A 20583-nucleotide genomic window follows, 5' to 3' on the forward strand; every position below is an offset into this window, starting at 1 on the left:
AAGTTTAGTCACCTTTAGACAAAGAAGTGGAAGTATGATAGATTTTATCACATGATAGAATATAAAATCATAACTTTATGGTTAGTTAACATAATTAATCTTATCTACTGTATTAAAATTTCTATGACAGAAGTCATAATTGTGAGATATAAAGTTACAATTGTTAGATTAAAATTCATTATTTTGAGATATAAAGTCATAATTGTGAGATATAAATTCATAATTGTGATATAATCACAATTTATAATATATAAATTCATAATTGTGAGATATAAAGTAATGATTATATGATATAAAGTCTCAATTCTGAGATATAAAGTCGCAATGATTGAATTTAAATTCATAATTGTGAGATATAATATCACATTATAAGATATAAATGAGTAATTGTGATTGTATATATATATATATATATATATATATATATATATATATATAGTCACATTGATATAAAGTCATACTATGAGATATAAAGTCATAATTGTAAGATATGGCATCACGTTATGATGTATAAAATTGTGAGAGATAAAGTTGTAAGTCATATTGTTGGATATAATGTCATAATTGTGAGATATAATGTCACATGAGATATAAAGTCATAATTTTGAGATTTGGGCTAAAGTCACGTTGTAAAGTCAGAGTCACAAGAAACCAAGTTGGGATTTAATTCATTTAAAGCAGCAGATCATATTGCTGATAAATGTAAGAATAATGATAAACAAAGCAACATATAATCAGTGCCTGAATTAATTCAGGACATTTAATCAAAATGACCCACTGAGGCATCCAACCCAAACAAACCACTCTCTTACGGTTGGCTTCACACAAGCTGACAAAAACGAACCCTCTGTCGGGATTTCAAGAGATGGTGTGTGCTCCTAATGAATCAAAATATACAATTTAATGAAATTCATAAATATTAAGATCAAAATATAGGCTCGGTTGTGTGCTCAGGTCAGCGACAGGAGGGCACCAAGGGCTCGTGCCAAACGTTAGCATGCCTATTTTAGCCATGGCGGAAAATTTTCCTCAGGTTCTTCGAGGACATACAGTGGGGGTACAGGGAGTGGGCAGAAAGCTCTTTGCTTTACTACTGCTGTGTGAACATAGGGAAAACTTACACAACCACCACACTGGCACAACCTCAGTGTGTGTGGGATCTCGACAAATACATCTTAGAACACAGCCAATATCGCATCCAGGAGGGGGAAACGCAAAAGATTTAGGGTAGTGAGAAACGGGAGGGTTGGCATTAGATGAGTGTGTGGGTGAAAAGGAAAAAAAAAGGTGAATAATATTTCAGCATTTCAGCAAATGGTGTGGCCTCAGTTTGAAAGATTTTGTGTGTGTAAAACTATATTTAATCAAAATGACCCACTCTTTCCACCCATCAGAAAGGGCATCAACATGTGCAACCAACATTTTGGAATCATAACGTTTCTCAGATCAAGTTACAACAGTTTTCCTGTAATTCTGTCCCATGCACAATGTCTTATTTTCAGAAATACACTTACACATATAGAATGAAAACATCTGGAACCAGATATGACACTTCTGTGGGTTAGGAGTTGGATATTTATGTATATAAGCACTGTTAAAAATATTCCATTATTATTATACAAACCAGCAATGCAAAGAAACGCACCCTCATCACCAAGTTCCTGCTGTAAGTATGTTAGAATAATACTCATTAAAATCTGCTGTGGTGGTGAGCTCGCACATGGCCTCTGCAAGCTCTTATGTGAAGGTACTTATTGTCGACCGCATACACCATATACGTCCACTCAACAGAGTGGCTTCTGAGGAATTCATATGAATGTGTGAGGCATTTCTAGAAACTGGCTTACATTGACCAGGCTGTGGATATCAAAAATGGATTGGTCACAAATAGACATCCTTACCGTTCAATGCTGTGGTCACCTCTCTCTGGACCACTGGCTCTCGACTGGTGGGTCACAGGTTTGTTCTGAAAGGACTGTGGGTAGCAGGGAAAAATCCAATGCTAAATACGAATAATAAAATGCACTATGCGTATAATCATGCATAGCAAAAATGCCTATCAAATCTAAAGGCTATGGACAGCAAGGGCAGGTTGCGCATGTCCTCAAGGTATAAAAGAATATTTGACAGAAATATTAACAGAAAATTAATCCAGGCTTGGATTAATGTGGTTTGTGAAACCCACAATCTGTTTCCCGCTGTGATTTATTGGCCGCTGAGAGCATGACACCATTGAAATTACATTTTGTGCAATAAAAAGTTTTAAATTGTACAGTTAAGAATTTAAATTGTAAAAAAAAAAAAAAAACGTTTTTAAATTGTACATGTGTGATTAAGGGTAGCCTAATAATTACATAAATGTTGTCTAAATCATACAAAATTTCTATTCTTAATAAACATTAATGTTGTCTTTAAAAATCATTTGCTATGTATAGTGACCTAATTTTGGCAAAAACAGGTCGATTGACTTTATCCTATCAGACGTGTCACAACTCAAAGTCTCGGTTTGCAACCTCTTACCTGGGACACAACCTGCCTCGGACCTGGTTAGCCGTGAATGTAATTTACTATGGTGATGAAAAGCCAAACCACTTTCATGGTGCCCAAAACCCATGTTTGGCAGGGTTACTGGGAAATGAGCTCTGACGAGGATGATGGTATAAAACATCTGCTCAAACTGAACCCTTTAAGCTTCAAAATGTAACACAAATATGCTTTATTCTTCTGTAATTGTTATATCAGGAGAGTTTTATATTATCGCGACAGTAGCGATACTTCCGTGTTAGAAATAGATCCGGGTCACTAAAGACCCGAATGATAATTGGTCGAAACATTCATGCATTAAATCAAATACATGGGTTAAATGTGAATTAATTTAACTTGATTATCAAATTTTAAAAAATAAGAAAGTACTGCATTACACAATAATTCATATTTTAAGTTTACATTTTGTAAAAAAAAAAAAAAAAAAAAAAAAAAATCTAAAATTTTCCATAGACCTCCACCCCCGTGTGGCACCCCAGACCCATTTGAAACCCCCTGATCTAGACCGTAATCATGCATATATTTAGTTAAGGATCTCTCTCAGTCTAATAAATATTGAGGATTAATCATATTTATTAAGGTCATGGCAATGAACCACATTATTAGGAAAAAACATGGTATGCTCATGTTTGGGGGGGGGGGGGGGGGGGGGTCATATTTTGACCACAATATGAACCACAACGATTTTTCATTACAGTTTATGCATCCAGCCAATAGTCTGTTGGGTGCAAATATAAAGTCACACTGTTTTCAGACCTTGGATCTAATCCAAGAACACATGAGCATGTGAAACCTGTGTAGCTTCACACTCAACACCCTCCTTCAAAGGTCCACAACATATTTGAGGATATAGAGGCATGTGTTTGCTGGGGTTGAGACTTAGATTGTCAAATGTGAAAAAAAAAAAATATATATATATATATATATATATATATATATATATATATATATATATATATATATATATATATATATATATATATATGTGTGTAGAAAAAAACTCCAGGAACAATCCCATTGTGTTTTTGTATGCAGTTCTCTGATTGGTGTGCCATCCTCTGTGTCTTGAGTACAGACATGTCCTTATCCTGTTCCAGCTCCAGCTTCTGCCACACTGGCCTGTGAATTTTGACAGAGCTCTGATGCATGCCTCTTCTCTCTGGATACCATCATACAGATCTGCTCTGCTTGCTCCACAACACAGCTTCCATCTCCAGGTAACTGTCAACAGACTGGTGACTAATTATTTAGAAAGCTTGCTTCAAAGTGTAGTTGGACAAAGAACTACTGCAATGTGTAACTTCCAGAGCAAATTGTCTTGCAAAAGCTCATAAAAGCAAGATGTATGCTATAGTTAACATTTGTGACCTTGTTACAAATGCTTTTGTAGATGGTCAGTCATGACTTTATTCTACCATCAGAAGTCTTCAATAACAGGAGGATTACTGAGATGAAAAGAGTAGTGTTTTGCTGGTCATGTGATTTCAACATGGTGTCCTCCATGAGGTGACCTGCTCTATGTACAATAAAACAGCATTTTAAGGGTTACTTTTATGACTGAAGTCTTATTCTCATAATGAATGTAAGTCATTTTTTCCACACACACTATCTGGGTCAGTAAGATTTTATAATGTTTTTTTTTTTTTAAAGAAGTATCTTATGTTCAGTAAGACTGCATTTATTTGATCAAAAATACTGTAAAAACAGTAATATTGTAAAATGTATAATTACAATTTATGTGTTATTTTTTATTTATTTATTTTATTTTTTTTTCTCTCTTTTTTGTGTTACATGATTTATGACATGATTTCTAAATGACTGACCGAAGAAATAAATAAATATAAAAACAAAAATACAATTTAAAATAAAGGTTTTTGTTTTTTTGTTATGGTAAAGATGGATTTTTAACATCCATTACTCCAAGTCTTCAGTGTCATGTGATCCTTTAGAAATCATTCTAATTTGTTGATTCGGTGCATTTCAAGAAACATTTCTTCTTATTATCAATGTTGAAAACAGTTGTGCTGCTTCTAGATAAATATATATAGAGAGAAAAATACATTTTTCCAGGATTCTTTGATGAATAGAAGTTAAAAAAACCAGCATATATTTGAAACAGACGTATTTTATTACATTATAAATGTTTTTACTGACACTTTTTTTTAATCAGTTCAATGCTTCCTTGCCGAATAAAAGCAAAAAAATATATCTTTTTGGGAAATGTTTCCCAAACTTTTGAATGGTAGTGTTCTACTCATTTCTTCTCGAATAAAACTTTTTAATAAGGAGAAATTGAATGAGTGCACTTTTATATGAACAAGGCAGGAACATACTTGTGATTTTGTGATAATCTAGGGTTCTCTAACCCTGGAGGCAATGATCTTGAGAGAGCCTGAGAGGGCAGACAGGAAATGAGAGAGGTCAAGGTGAGTGACAGAGAGCCTGCTACTACCACTCAACCACATCTGTGCCTGCATGGAGGAAATGCACTCCAGGAAGTGAGATTAAAACCATCACACACACCAGCATACACACAATGTCCTTCTTTGTCTGCTGTGCCGGTCCACTGCCAGCAGAAGTTGAGTATTTTCACATGAGGCACGTTGGGTTTTCATTCTTCAAGGTGCAGAGGCTCTGTCTGTGCTTTTCAGAGTCTTGAATTTGAAGTAACCTCACAGCTGTGTTTAGCCAACAATCACAGAAATTCAAATACATAATACATCAAAAATAAAGATTGTGATGGGACCATTGTGAAATATTTCTTGAATGTGCTTTCACAGCAATAAGATGTACTTTAAAATGTTCACAGTCAAAGTCATAATAGGATATTATAGTAATATTTGAAACAGAAGAATTATGAGTCTAAATATCTTTATTTTAGATTGCATAATAAATAACACAAAAAGTCTCCCTTCGTTTCCATATTGCTCCTTTTGTGGTACATTTTTCAAAATCTTCTATAGCAATAATGATTAATGAATTCCTGGCCTGCCAGGTTGTTACAGTATCAGATTCTGAACATTCGCAGCATAATATACTGTATTGAACACTGATTAAAAAAATGTTTACAAAAATATAAACTGTAATATAATATGGCCTTTTTCTACACATTTGACATGTTCAGAGATTAACACTGTTGTGTTCGCATGCACAATTGCCTATTTTGTTACTTTAAGGAATGCTTTATATATTTATGTGCTTAAAATAACATACACCTCTATAAAAACATACACGAATGAATGCAATGAATAAAAACTGTATTTACACATCGTATATACATGACATTTACATGGGGGGGGGGGGGGGGGGACCAGATGGTGTCAAAGTCAATGTCTTTTTTTTTTTTCCTGTTGAGGATATTTTTCGTGACAGCACTGGCCTTAAATCCAGCCCAGCAAGACCAGCAAACCAAATGCACAGTAATTACCGGCTGTTACATTACCAAGAGCTCTATTTCTTTGCGTCTGTCCTTGGAAGATGGTTTCAAATGACCGCAAACACTCTGAAGGCTTTTCCTCCTGGGGGATTCTGTAGGCTAAATGGAAGAATAATGGCCAATATAAATCCAGATCTAGCAGGATAGAAAGATATATGGTTCATATCTAGCATGATTATGATTCATTAATCACGCTTCAGATACTTATGATACCCTCAACATGCTATGTAATGAAGCAAAATAAAACCAGGCTGTGTTGGTGGTCTGGTTTTATTTAGCAGAAGTGCAGTTTATAAGATTACCGTTCAGCCACCCATTAAATAAAATGATTACGTTATCCAACCAAGCTCATATAGAGGGATATTAGATAATTAGTCTGAGGACCAGAAGCCAAAAAGGAAAGATCATCTACACAGCAGTAGTAGCTCAAAAGCTGACTCAACACACTCAGTACCTCTCTGAGGTGATGCCATTCTGGTAGGAGCCCTTGTACTGCCTCCTTTTGTCCACAGGCATTACGTCCAGATAGCCTCCGGAGTCACTTCGAATCACCCCTGCGTGGATCGCTGCCCTGCATATACTGGAATTCTGCTCAATGGGACAGAAAAAGGATATATGGCTCATTTTCTACAGCAGTTGTAACAAGTAACAGTGACTTAATAGCTGCTATATTGCAACCCAGAGGAACATTTCATTGCTCAGACATTGTTCTTTTGGACAGAACTCATTGTTCTGTGCTCAGGAGACTTATGCGAGTAATCAGTTATGTTTAAGTCTCAACTGAAAATAAAAGTAGACACAAATGAGACTTTTTTACATATAATATTGCTATACAGATATAACAAATAATGTGGATAGTTTTAGTTAAATTAAGTTTTGGTGTCAGAGCAAATCTGAGCAGTTTGAAAACGTTTTTGATAGTTTACAAGGTTGTGAGAGAACTGTGGTTTGTTTCTCAGAAGGAGAATCTGAGAAACAGAAAATGTTGGTAAAAGTCTGTATTTGATTTTTTGTGCTTAAAAACACAATGCCTTATATCTGTAGGGCAGAGAAATGGAAAAAAAATGTCCCTAGATGCTTCTTTTAATTTAAGTGTCAAGTTTTTTTTTTTTACATGTGTCATGTGTGAGACACTTCGAAAGATACAAGATATGAGAGCAATAACCAAAGATGTCCATTTCGTGCATGTTTACATAGAAAAACAATGGAAAAGCAGTGCGATGTGTGAAAATGGGCATGAAGACTTACATCTGAATAATAGCGAGTTCCGATTACTCTGGCATAGCTACCATATAAGCAATTACGAGGACAATACAACCTGAAAAAAAACACAACATCTTGTTAGTTGTTGCGTTTTTAATGACAAACTGATTTTTCCAAATTTACTTCATGGTATCTTGTGTAATCGGTCAATGATATTTTTGATTATAAAGTAAAGTTCACCTGGGACAGTGCTGGACTGGTTTCTTGAAAGGGCAGAATTGTGCCACCGTAGTTTCACAATTAACTGCTTTCACTGGAAGTCACAAAACATTTGTTTTTAAATTTCTTTTCTGAAACTATAGCAACTTTATCTCATTATGAATGATTATCTGTGCACTGACCTGGGACATTTGTTACGGTGAAGGCATTGGCACTCTGATTTTTCCTGAGGAATAAAATGGAAATAAAATATGAGAACAATGTTGAACCTACATCCAGCAGCATGAAACGAGCATGTAGGTTCTATGACTTACGCCAGAGTCTGAACTCCATTTTTGAAGGACTTTGAGAATCGTTGCCTTCTGCCCACCCTTGTGACATCCAGCCAGCCTCCATCATCATCTATTATTCCAGCATGCAAGCCGCTGCCACAGATACTGGATTGCTGGAAAAACAGCAACATTAATAAGAGAGACCCTGAGCTGACCACAATCCATCTGAAATTGGATACAGTATATAAATGTGTAACTGGAAAAATCAACTTGAACATCTTGACAGTTGATGATAAAAAGTAATAGAAAGCAAATGTATTCACCTACCATGTCATAATGACCTGATCCAAATACTTTTCCATAGTTGTACAAACAACCTGGTGGGCACTCGAACCTGATTAAAGATTGACCAGTCATAAAAGTAATTCATAGTGGCATGATCCAACCACATCTTTAGTAACTGATGTGTGAATTATACCTGTTACAAGTAGTTCCTTTGCACTGATCACGTAATCTAGTATCACATTCTACTTGCTGAGCTGCATAAAAAAATATATGGAAACAAAGATGTGTTATGTATTTTAGGATTAACCTTTTAGTACTGTGTTCTCGTGTGCTAAATTAGGGGAATAAGATTCTCTCTTTCTTCAATATTAAACTGCTTGTAAACACACCCCAAGAAAATGTACACAGAAACATACATACCTTCTGATGTCACCCAGCAAAGACATTACAGCCCCACCCACTTTTTCAACCAATGAGCTTAAATTAGCTTACACATCTGGGAAGTACTGACGACTTCATTCCTCTCAATGTTCTCATTGGGAGACGGAGTCGTGGTCTCATCCCTGTAGTGAGTGTCATGGCTTCGGACTGGCTCTGGTTCGATATAGTTATTTTCCTCTGCCTCGGGGGTGTAATGATAATGACTGCCATCATCTGAAGAGAGCACAATTTAATAACTTTTTTCAATATTATTTAAGACTTACAGCCTTCACAAATGTTAGCTAAATATTGCTTTCATAACTAATTTAGCTTAAAATGTTTTAATCAAATTAACCGCATAATACAGTATTGGCCAAAAGTGATGTCTGGCCTAGGAAAATTTACCTATTATTATTGAAGTATTAAAAAAAAATGTGTTGTTGCTTAGTTGTACCGCTTAGTTGTGCTTTGCGTCAATTGTTTTATTTGTGATGACACAATGAATCATGGCAAATTGTGCAAATAAATTTTTTTTTGTCATACAGGTTGTCATACACCGAAATTAGGCACACAGGCAAAAACAAGAGAGATAATATATCAAAATAATAGCCGATTATGTTGTAATGTAATAAATATATGTTTTTTTCCCCCCAGTGAGCTTTTTGTTTTTCTACACCTTTTGTTTTGCACAGTAAAATAAAAACTGTGGCTGTAGTTTGAATTTTTTGCCAAACTTTATCAGATTTTTCCAAATTTACAATTTTATCAGATACATTTTTTCCAAATAATTTGATCAGATAAATACCTTAACCAAGTTCAGTGTTTTGTTCTTCCCTCATTTTCAATATATATATATAATATTATATTTTCCTAATTTTTCATTGTAACCCCTCCAGACATCTCTTTAAGTCATTACTATACGTCATGATAATGAATCAAATTGATTGCAATTAATCACATATCAATTTACTGCCAATATAATTCAAGATAATGAATTGACATTTAATTGAAAATTATTTATCTTTTTTATTATTCATTGTTTTTTAATCATGCTAAATGAACAGATTACAGTAAGTTACTATATTTAAATACGTGAACATTAAACAATTGAATAATATAGTTAGTTTAGTACCTTTATAGCAGAGGTTGTTTCTGCAACCACCGCCATAGCTGGGTGGGCAAGCAGAGCAAGGGGTCCCGTGCTTGTATGGTGCATGTCCCCACCAGTTTCCTCTGAGAAAAGGATGGCACAAGGCAAGAGCTAATAATAATGCTTTATTAGAACTATTTTATATTGCAAATGAAAGAAAAGATGAAAATTCATACGGGGGAGAGTAATTGCAGACCAGATACACGGCTTTGGTCCAGATCATCCCCCATACATTCATGTTGTAGCACACATTGATGGCACAGCCAATTTTGCTGCTTGTGGCCCAAACCAGCTGTGAACAAATCACAATATAACATTTACTACATTGCATATCTCGCCTACTTGAGTGCTTGTATTGTCACAAAATGTCAAAAAAAAAAATTCAAAACATTTTAAAGTTATGTTTTTGGGGTTTATTGGATAGGACAGTAGAGATTTTGAAAAAAATCGTTTTATTTTGCGGGAGGCGCAGTTGCTCTATATGTGTGCGATAATCACAAAGCTATCGGCGCCTATGTTGCTTTTTTTATAAAACCCACCCACATTCAACTGTTGCTTAAAAAAGAATGCATGAAACTAAAATAAAATGGTGACAATGAGTTTCTGTAAAGGTGCTTTGAAACAATGCATCTTGTGAAAATACATTTAAAAAGAAAATTGACAAAACGTAAACTGGTGACTATTTTTCCTGCCAGGGTTTTGTGGATATTGTTGATTTGGTAACATGAATGTGTTTTTACCTGTGTGTAATGAGTGCAGACCGGTCCAGAGCATCTGTAGGGGCAGTGAGGGTTACACTCTTGTGGATAGGGGTAACTGAAATCTCTCACCTCATCATACCAGGCTTGGACATGAAATGTCGGGGGTCTGTCTCTGAAGACAATCATATTTAAAGATACCAGTTAATGCACTGTATAAGATCTGCATGAGATGCAATTGTTATTGACCTCAATATTGTTTGTATCAATTTTAATACAGCACCTGCCCCAGTGAGCTCCCAGGTTCTGGCCAATTCGGGTCAGTAAGTGAGACGGTCCATGTTCCCAAAGACAAGTGTGTGCCCAGTGCTCAGCACTTCTCTCCAGTTCATTGTCCCACACCTGTAACAGCATAGAAACCCAAGCCACTATCACAAAGCAACATCAAATAATTATCAGTCCTGTATTTGAGTGCACAAGAGGGACGAATTGTTATTTACAAGAGAGCAAGCTGTGAAGGTATTTTCGATTGATTATAAATGTATCTCATTTGTGTTGTGTGTTTTCATGTGTGACTTTGGTATTTTGCAGAGACTGAATGAGCTACGTGTCACTGTTTTCCAGAGCTGCTCCCAATCAGTTTTGTGATAACTTATACTAATACATAGGTTATTAGTAGCAACTTTAATACTGTACTGGTTGAGTCACACCTGTTTTGAAATGCAACACAGGAGCTGAATCTGTCATCATTTTAAGGGCCAAAAAAGGTCCAAATTTTAAAGGGATAGTCATGAGGATGAGTAAAAGATAACAGAATTTTTTTATTTCTGGGTTAGCTACTCATTTAAAACACAACATCAAATGTTTAAATGTTTGATATTCTGATAACATTCTTGGCATATGGTTGAACCTGCTTCTGCCTATGTACATCAATGCATGGTTGTTTCTGACCAGTAGATTGATATAAATCTACAAGTGGGGCAGTTGAAGTTAAAAACCATAAAGCATTTCTGTTTCACTAACTTAGGACAAAAGACATTAACCCTACCATTAGGTTTCTTACAGGTTTAAACTGTTTTGTATGAAAGAATAAGCACAGTGTACTGTTCTGCACAGGGCTCTGATTATTTCAATTCACAGCAGTTTCATTTAGAATTACATATACGTCGTTTGCTGCCCTGCCAGTGCGCTAATCTATTCCATGTGTGCAGAGCTGGTGCATTCCATTCCAGAAGTCCTGAACAAATACTATTGCTGAAGAACCTTGATCATTCTTTTATATTTTGCACAATAAACACATCAAATAATTTTCATTTTACAGTAATCTAACTTAGATGCTACTTAGATTGCATTCCTGCTGTTAATGATGTTAATGTGAGCTGTATAAAATATGTCTTGTTGTCAACATGCACTTGAAATGTTTATCATAAATGTAAATGTAATAGCGGTCTTTAAGGCGCATAAAAGCCTAGCAAGCTTTCAAATATGAGCAGAACCAGCATAGAGATGCAAAGCCCGCTGGCATTTTAAGTGGCCTTTGAGACCCAACTTGACATTGTTTATTTGTTGTGATGCCTAATTTGCTGTTACAGAGACCATCTGGGTGCATTCCAAGGAAGATATGCATCCTCTGCGACTCCCTCCACTTCCCTTTCAGAGTAATTACCCAGAGGACTGCACAGAATGGAGGTAGCTAATGTCTCCTCCCCTACCTGCGCCCCACACAAAGACACATTCTGTTCAACTTTGCTGAGGGATACAGGCTGGAGGCATTTGACAGTTTTAACTCTGAATTGTTCAGAGTCCCAGAGCGCCGCAGATGTTATCAACTCAAAAGTAATTGACTAAGAATGTTTTGAAACGGTTCTCTTACAGCTGATTGCAAGTGTCAGTCATATGGAATGATCCATGTGAAATGCAGGGAAATTAATGATATTTTGGACATTTAGTGTTCTATTCTATTCTGTTCTTTGAAGTGCGAGTCAAAATTTGCCTGCATTGCTGCCAACTGCAATGAAGTGGGAAGAAGCAGCAGCAGCAAACCATAGAGAGTTCTAAGAAGTATCAGGTCATATTTGGCCAGAAAGCAATTGAGAGGTCTGGCTGAATGCCATTTACAGTAGGTGAGCCACAGAACGTGGGAAGAAGAAGCTGCATTTTGGCCTTCCTGATGGACCTGATGAACTGTTTGTTGTAGACCACAAACTTGACTGTAGTTCAGTGTGTTTGGATGCATTTGTTTAAAGTGCGGTTATGGTGGGTAACCCAATACTGGTTGGCAGAGCCATCTGATAAATTTAAGAGCCCCTTCATGACCCCTCTAATGTATAAATAGCCTTCTAACTCCAAATTCAATGGAAAAGTTGAACTAGGCAGTAGCCTAGTTTTTGAAATGGCCTACATTTGATATTTTATTCCTGTAGTTTGACTTAATGAAGGGATGAACGATATAGGAGTACCGTATTAGTTATCAGCCGATATGAGAGATTTTCAATTTATTGGTACCTGCCGATAATATTTGATATTTATCGGCAGATAATGCATATTTAAATGTTCATTTCCTATATTTTTACATTTAGATTATTTTGCCATCATCTAATGCTCAGTTAATCTGTAAAGAACTGTAATAGCTTACTAACACTACAATCTTAAAATATACATTTTCAACACTATAATGGTATGATGTCTGATGTCTAAATTCAGTTGTGCCATTAAAAACATTTTTTTTTTTAATTTTAGTGTTTTTTTATTTATTTAGACAAAATGATAATGGTAGTAGACAATTTATTCGTATTGACTATTTGGCAGGTACAAAGTCTTACTGTCAATTTCTGTATGTCCTTCTGCAGTAAATATATATTGGATCATGCTATATCTGTAGGTTAGGAAAATTATTCAGCAGGAATGTGACTGACGAAGAATCATGTGATCTTACCATGTACTCCATGTTTGAGGCAGGGGGGTACACTTGACCCCTAAGCTTATTATGTAGGTCAAGAATGAGTTGCATATCACTTTGTGAAATTGCTCTCCTGCCCCTTGGCTTAGATTGCCACCATGCCTCATCCTTATCCATGTATTTTTCCAGGATGGCTTCTAAGTGGGTGGCATTGGGAATGACCATGGAAACCACTGTTTGGACAATCACAAGCAGCACAAACCCACTAAACAAATCTTCATGTCCACACTTCATGTTTCCTTTACATCTGTCAGCAACAAAATCCAAAGTGGTATCTGTCCTCTGCCTGTAAAATCAAAATGATTGTAATCAGTTCTACATTTTAACGCACATGAATGTATATTTTTATATACATTTTTGTAATAAATGTATACATAATTTGGTATAAGAGAATGACATTAGATTTGATTATGTGCACTGGTTCGCATGGATGCTCAGCAATAGATCAGTTCATACAAGCCTGACTGAAAAGTGCAGTTTCAGCATTTTCACAACTGAGGTGATAGTTTCTAACTTGTCAAAGACTTGTGTACGTCTTTTGCCACACACATGCAATATTTCATACGTTCGTGTCCTGTATTAAAACCAACCACACAAGTCTTTGAAGTCTGAAGGGCTATTGCATCTTCTATATTATGAGTAGCTAACTCTAATGCCATCTCTGAAAATAGTAGTTACTAGAGGTAGCCTACCCTTACAAAGTTTGTAGTAGCATCAATTCCTTTGACATATTGCAGAAGAAATGTTAAATGTTCTTTACACTAAAATGAAAGTAAGCAGCATTTTACCTTATGCGGTTCCGCTTTAGATCCGGTGTTGATCTACTGAAATATTGTTTCTCTGCAGTTTTTGCATTTCAAATACACGAGCCTGGGCAACTGTTTTGATCTGCTTGCAAGTTTCTTTATGAATGAGTCATCATGGGTCTTTGTGCCGCTAAATAATGAACGTTCAAATGTTTAAAGTTGTGATGCTGCGTTTCTCATTTATAGTGTACATTTAAGCCACGCCCACAACCACACCGCCACACCCACAGCACAGAAGCGTTTAGGTAGCCTATATATATACCGGTGCATTTTCCTGTATTTAGTAATTTAGTCAGAGTGAACAAATCATTATTTTTATTTGTGTTTTATGTGATTTAGTGTGTTTATCTTACATGCTTTAAAGAAATTCAACACTATCTATCTATCTATCTATCTATCTATCTATCTATCTATCTATCTATCTATCTATCTATCTATCTATCTATCTATCTATCTATCTATCTATCTATCTATCTATCTATCTATCTATCTATCTATCTATCTATCTATCTATCTATCTATCTATCTATCTATCTATCTATCTATCTATCTATCTATCTATCTATCTATCTATCTATCTATTATGCTGTGCAGTGTTGTGTAATAGGCCAAATAAACACTAGATGACAGCATTGAGTGATTTTTAAAGCCTTCGGTATATGGATAAAATTGACTGTGTGTGAAAATTCTCCATAATGCCATTTGGGCTGGATGATCATATTGATTACATTTAGCCTATACAAAACTGATTTCCACAGCTTGAATTTTATTTTGTGAAGCTTTCTAAGGCAAAGTCACATAAGTCACATACTTTTTCCTGTAATCTTAGTACTTTAAGGGGTATTCTTTACTGTAAATTTGTGCACATCTCATGTAATTGGTAAAGGATGATTTTTCTTTAGTGTGAATATAAATAAAATAATGACTATTTAGATGTATCTGTTGGACGAGAGGGCCTTTAGCAGGCAATGCAGTGGTTTTGACCTATATTTTGCTGGGAGAGCTGGATTGTTATGAGTGTTATTTGATGGTCGAAAGGGGGGGAGTCTTTCTTTTGTTTCTTTGTGCTCACATCCACAGCCAATATCGATGGTCTGCAAAATTACAAAAACAGGGGCATATTGTTTTTTTTTTCCTAAGCAAACATACTATTGGTTCACCATTTCTCGTATTTCAGCTTTATAAACATACAGAAATGCTGAGAATGTTTTCATCAGATCAGTCTTGCACAGTGATCACGAATATTTTCAGGTGTGAAGATTTGAAGACAGCTCTGAATTCTTCAACAGAAACAGAACAGAAAGGCATACAGTATATTCAAAGTTACACAAGAGGTTAACAAAAGAAGAAATAATGAAAAACACAATCTGAAAAGTGGATGAGGAGAATCACTGAAGAACTGTCCAAGAAAACTGAAACCATTTAGTTTCATAGCCACATGTTTACACAATCAATAAAGTAGTGCAGCAGTCTCTGAAAGACACTGAAACAATGTGAACATGCCAGGGAAATCTTGTGAAATGTGTTTACAAATGACCCAATACATCTCTTGTCAGTGTGCATTTGCAAATACAATTTTTTAAATGCAATATCATTAATAAAACTACCACTGAATGACACTTTTCACACACATACAATGCACCTTAAACAGTACCCCAAAACAGACACTCAAAAGTAGTAAAGAATTCTTTATTAGGATATATTTTCAATATTACTAAAACTACAAAACTATAGAAAAACTTAAACTACACCAACTGCATATTGGAGTAAATATAAACAATCTCAGTGCAATAGTGTTAAGGTATCTTGTGTTTAGAGAGATAAATTAAAGAACATACAATCTATATCTCTCATTTACTGTAAAAAGAAGAAGAACATGAAAAAAACAATACCGCTACTATATGCTGGGAATATATAGGCCTAACATATCTCAGTGAGCCACCAATTGAAAGAACTGTTATGCAGGCACAAAATAATGCATTTTATATCATTGTATATGAAATTACACAATCATAATTTGAATAGCTTAGGTGCACCTCATCTCTCCCAGAGAACTAACAAACTAGAATGTGGAGGTTGGTAGAGGTCACAATCTGAGGTCATGCTAGTGTAACCATGGCAACATCACTGTTCAGCAAAACATTACGTAAAGAGAAAAGCAAATCAAATTCAGAGTAGCAATCCTTGAAACAGAATAGCACCATTCCACGATCATTTATCATGATTTGCCAATTGACATAGTTACACACACAAACTGTATAAGCTAAACATGAGAACTTTACATAACCAAATAAAAATGTTGAAAATACATTCAACGTTATCATTAAAAAAAACTTTGTTACTGAAAATACATGTACAGCTATGAAAACAAAAAATAGCTTAAATGTTTAATGTCTAAGCACCTTGGAAAAACCCTGACATAACGGATGTAAAAAAGAAAAGTGTATAAAAGTGGAATACAAACATTCATATAGAGTGATCAGTTCAGACTTGATCTGTGAACCAGAAGAAACTATAACTACTATACATGAGCATCAATATGATGGCTGATCCTAAAACAGTCATGTTAAGATTGTATTACAGTAACATTAGCACCATTTCTGGAATCGATAGTATCACATACAAAAAAGCAGCTAAATCTGCTGTACAAAATGTATATATATATTTCAAAGATATATTACACAGTGCATTACTGTAAAATTGTGTTAAACATATGACAGACAGCTTATTTAAACCAGTACATGAAGTTTGAGTTGATGGCAGGAAAACACATGTTATTGCTGCATGAACCTCCATAGCTTGGAGGACAGGCTGAGCATGGCACACCGACTCTGTAAGGTGCTTCACCAATCCAGTTGCCCCTGAAAAAAAAATAGGATTCGTTTAAAAATATGCCACAAAGGCAAGCATGCGTAACACGTTAGTCGTGCACTGGCATTATCAGACTAAGAAGAACGGTACACTCTGTGCTCTTGTGGAGTGTAAGGTCTGGCTAGAGTCACAGTAAAGGATAAAAACATGACTAACTTTGGGGAATAATTGCAGACCAAGTACGTTGCCTCCCTCCACACAGCGCCCCACACTACCATATTGTAACAGGTTTGGATGGCACATCCGACTCTGTTTGATGATGCCCACACCATCTGTAACATTCAGAGAGAGTCACACATGCACGTTTTTGCTGTTTGCTTAATCTGAATTATGACTTGCAACAAACTCACTTGTGTGTAATGTGTGCACATGGGTCCATAACAGCGCATCGGGCAGCGGGGATTGCAGTCATGCGGGTATGGAAATGCATAATCTCTGACCTCATCATACCAAGGTTTAACCAGCTGAAGAATGGAGCGGTAACTGGTAGGAGCAAAATTTAGGTGGGTGGGGGGACAGTATTATACACTGGACTGTATCCAAAACACAATTCTAGACTGGCATTGAGTTTTGTTCATCATTTGTAATTTGATAATGCTGCCAAAGTGACATTTTTAAGTCTTAAATGAGCACCATTCTTTTTTATTCAAGGAACACTAAAGATATGAGAGGTTTTTCTGTCAATGGCAAACAACTGTTCACCTGCAAGACTTACTAGCCAGTTCGAACTGAGAGGTTTTGACCCAGATATCTGAGAAGGTAAGGAGGTCCATGTTCCCAAATACAGGTGGCTGCCCAAGCTTCTGCTGACCTGGCTAGGCCTTCATCCCAAAGCTAAAAAATACATACAAAATAAAGGTAAATGTCTTCAAGAAAAAAAGTTCTAAGTTATTATTATTATTTTACTTATTTTACATTAGAAACCATGGAGGAAAGCATATAAAATCCATGCCATGCCATCAACATGAAATTTACTATCTGCTACGTACTGTCTGCTCTCTATTTTTTTTTTATTTATTGGAATGTAAGTTACAAACATACAAGCATCACAGTTACTGTCTGCTCTCTAATTGCTCTTGTGGTAGCCTAATTTGATGTCATATACACCGATCAGTCTGCGCAGTCAAACACTACGCATCCGAAATCAAATTCTTTTAGGTAGGCCTACTTGAATAAATAATTATTTTGCAATTACTAAAAGTATGTTCAATATAGTGTGTGTACTATGAATGTAAACTGGACGTAGGCCACTACATTTTTGCTTTTGTTTTGTACACAGGTTGTCATTATCACGTGACCATGCTATTTTGGATGCAGCCCTAGTGTGATTAGTCACATGACCGGAGATGTTTAATTCTCTCTCTCTCAATATGTGTGTGTGTAAATGGCATACTTGGTTTACTTTATAATAGACTACTTGTAATAATTGCAAACAAACATGGGATTAAACTGTTCTGGTCTTGTGACAACAACACCTACGAAATGTTTACATTAAATCAAGAAAGCACTATTTTATACTCATACATTCTCTGTAAAATAAATCAACGAGTATGCAATATATTTTAAACTCATAAGTAGGCCTAGGCTATACATTTACCGGTTAAATTATTTGAGACTAATAAACTAGTATTATTGTGTTGTATCCAGCAGGAGGAGCTGTGGAATGAATTACAGTAAATGCAGCGCCGCATTTCAATCTCAGTTTCATTTAGCTACTGTAGCTAATGTTGATAATGAGGGGTAAAATGCTTCATATTCTTTTTTTTTTTCTTCTTCTTCTTTTTTTTTTTGGAAATGCTTACCATGTACTCCATGTTTGCTGCAGGTGGAAAAACATTCGCGCGCACCTTGTTGTGATAGTCCAGAATTGCTATCATGTCATCTTGAGAAATGTACCGTTTTCGCCTTGATTTGGGTATGGATGCCAATCCGTCATCCCCCATTTCCGATTTTTTGATAGTGAGATTGGTTCCGGTGAGCGTTTCAGACGCATTTCTGGTAATCCAAGCGCTCGCATCACTGGCTACGAATACAAGAAACAAATCGGTAAAAAAGTTGATGGTCTTCATCTCCTCTTTTGGTGACTAATCAGTGATTATCTGCAAGTAAAATAATACTCATGAACATTTACATGAAATAACTGATACAAAAAAGACAAAACAAGATATTTTAATTAGGCTATATAAAAATATCACATACACTGTAATAGGCTATATAAAAAGTGTGTGTAAGATTCCTGCATATGATCTACATCGTACCGTGGAGTCGTTCGTATCTGAATGAATGTGCGGAGCAGCTGTGAGTCTCATATCCTGATGGAGATATCTCATCCCGTCCACTGCTGCCTCTGGCTTTTATAGCCTACTGCTGCTGGGATTCAGGAGGCAAGCGCAAGGTGCTCTGACTGCGAGCGGTCACCTGAACACCAGAATGAGGCCAGCTATTGCAGTATAGTAAATAATAATAAAAATATATAATTACGTGCTGGCTGTTACATTATTACACTGCTAGTTTAATAAATGGGCTACATAAATATAAATTATTAATATTTTTTTTGAAAAGAAATACTTTTGGATATAGAACAGGGATAGGCGGGATTCCCAGATAGACGGTTCTATGTTCTACAATTCCAGAAAAATAAGTAGCCTAGGCTGTTCCAGAAGGACTGTACTAACACTAATTAATCATAGTTTGCTATTAGTTGCATTAAAAATATGCATGTTACTGGATGCATTTTTTTGTCTCCTTAAAAAAAAAAGACAAATGTCACAAAATCAATGTATAGACTAATACCATAACCTTTGTAGAGACTAAAAAATCTTGTTAATAAACACAATTAACCTTTCTCAGTATGGCTAACATGAGATAGTGAGATATGTTTTTGTATTAGCATACTGTATATGATTTTCTTTATTCATTATACAGATACACTTGTTCAGTGTTTGAGTCCAAAGAGCCCATTTGCCAGCATGTGTGCTGAGCCAAGTTAAGAAGCCCTTTAGAAGCATATCGTTTTCTTTGGCAGGTGGAAGCAGAGTAAGAGCAACGTGACGCACATACGATCCCACTCCCCTGTTAACTCTCCTCCCCTTTTCCACTGAACTGTGAATTTGCAGGTTTTCTTGGATTTGAGTGTTACTGCTTATGCACTATTTGGTCCAGAAGTGAGACGTTTACGGGTTACATCTTAAATTGGGTAATTGGGTTAAATAAGGCAATGCATTACATTATCTCATCTCATTGCAACTTTTTCAGTTGCGTTGGATTATACCAGAGGACCTTATTTGGTCCCCCTTTTCACAGGACCATGTTAAATGTTCCTCTCAGTGATATCATTTATCACTGAGATAAAGGATATAGTGAAAAATGACCATTATTTTGACTTCTGTATCACACAATTGTAATTTGCTATAAATCAGCAAAACAGAAGCAAGCGCATACTAGAGTGACTCTAATAACCAGAACAGAATAAACAGTAAATGTCATAGTGTATGAGGGGCAAAACATATTTAAAGAATAGAGAAATAATTGTAAACTGCATAATTTGAGATGGGATCTTATCTGGGGTAAAATATAAAACAGCATGCAAGAAACCATGAATAAGATGAATATCTAATCTTATGGATTTATTTTCACCTGAGCATGGTATTGGATTTTATTAACTCATTCATATTTAATAATGAATATTTGATCATATCACAGTGCACATTCACTTTGACT

The 20583-nt window shown here is 35.6% G+C and overlaps 2 protein-coding genes across 4 annotated transcripts; both read right to left on the minus strand.

Annotated features, from left to right (window-relative positions):
* Window positions 1–5398: 5398 nt before the first annotated feature.
* On the minus strand, window positions 5399–14203 carry crispld1b (cysteine rich secretory protein LCCL domain containing 1b). Of its 2 annotated transcripts, none has more exons than XM_089131249.1 (15): window positions 13975–14203; window positions 13163–13472; window positions 10511–10629; window positions 10270–10402; window positions 9706–9821; window positions 9512–9612; window positions 8452–8613; window positions 8153–8213; window positions 8002–8068; window positions 7717–7847; window positions 7585–7628; window positions 7424–7496; window positions 7229–7298; window positions 6435–6568; window positions 5399–6115 (listed from the first exon to the last, which is right to left on the minus strand). In XM_089131249.1, exons 2-15 carry the CDS (start codon window positions 13418–13420, stop codon window positions 6028–6030), a joined length of 1557 nt encoding a protein of 518 aa, XP_088987375.1. In that variant the 5' UTR covers window positions 13421–13472; window positions 13975–14203; the 3' UTR covers window positions 5399–6027. The 2 variants fall into 2 exon arrangements, with proteins under 2 accessions (XP_088987375.1, XP_039531680.1); XM_039675746.2 differs by having other exon boundaries at window positions 5399–6079; window positions 13975–14201.
* Window positions 14204–15662: 1459 nt separating this feature from the next.
* On the minus strand, window positions 15663–19461 carry pi15b (peptidase inhibitor 15b). Of its 2 annotated transcripts, none has more exons than XM_039675895.2 (6): window positions 19122–19461; window positions 18666–18962; window positions 17579–17697; window positions 17214–17346; window positions 17020–17135; window positions 15663–16853 (listed from the first exon to the last, which is right to left on the minus strand). In XM_039675895.2, the coding sequence occupies exons 2-6, from the start codon at window positions 18930–18932 to the stop codon at window positions 16718–16720; spliced, it is 771 nt and encodes a 256-aa protein (XP_039531829.2). In that variant the 5' UTR covers window positions 18933–18962; window positions 19122–19461; the 3' UTR covers window positions 15663–16717. The 2 variants fall into 2 exon arrangements, with proteins under 2 accessions (XP_039531829.2, XP_039531830.2); XM_039675896.2 differs by having other exon boundaries at window positions 18666–18886; window positions 19122–19459.
* Between the last annotated feature and the right edge of the window lie 1122 nt (window positions 19462–20583).

Source organism: Pimephales promelas, chromosome 5, assembly GCF_988280905.1.
Source record: "Pimephales promelas chromosome 5, fPimPro1.hap1.1, whole genome shotgun sequence".
NCBI classification, from domain to species: Eukaryota; Metazoa; Chordata; class Actinopteri; order Cypriniformes; family Leuciscidae; genus Pimephales; species Pimephales promelas.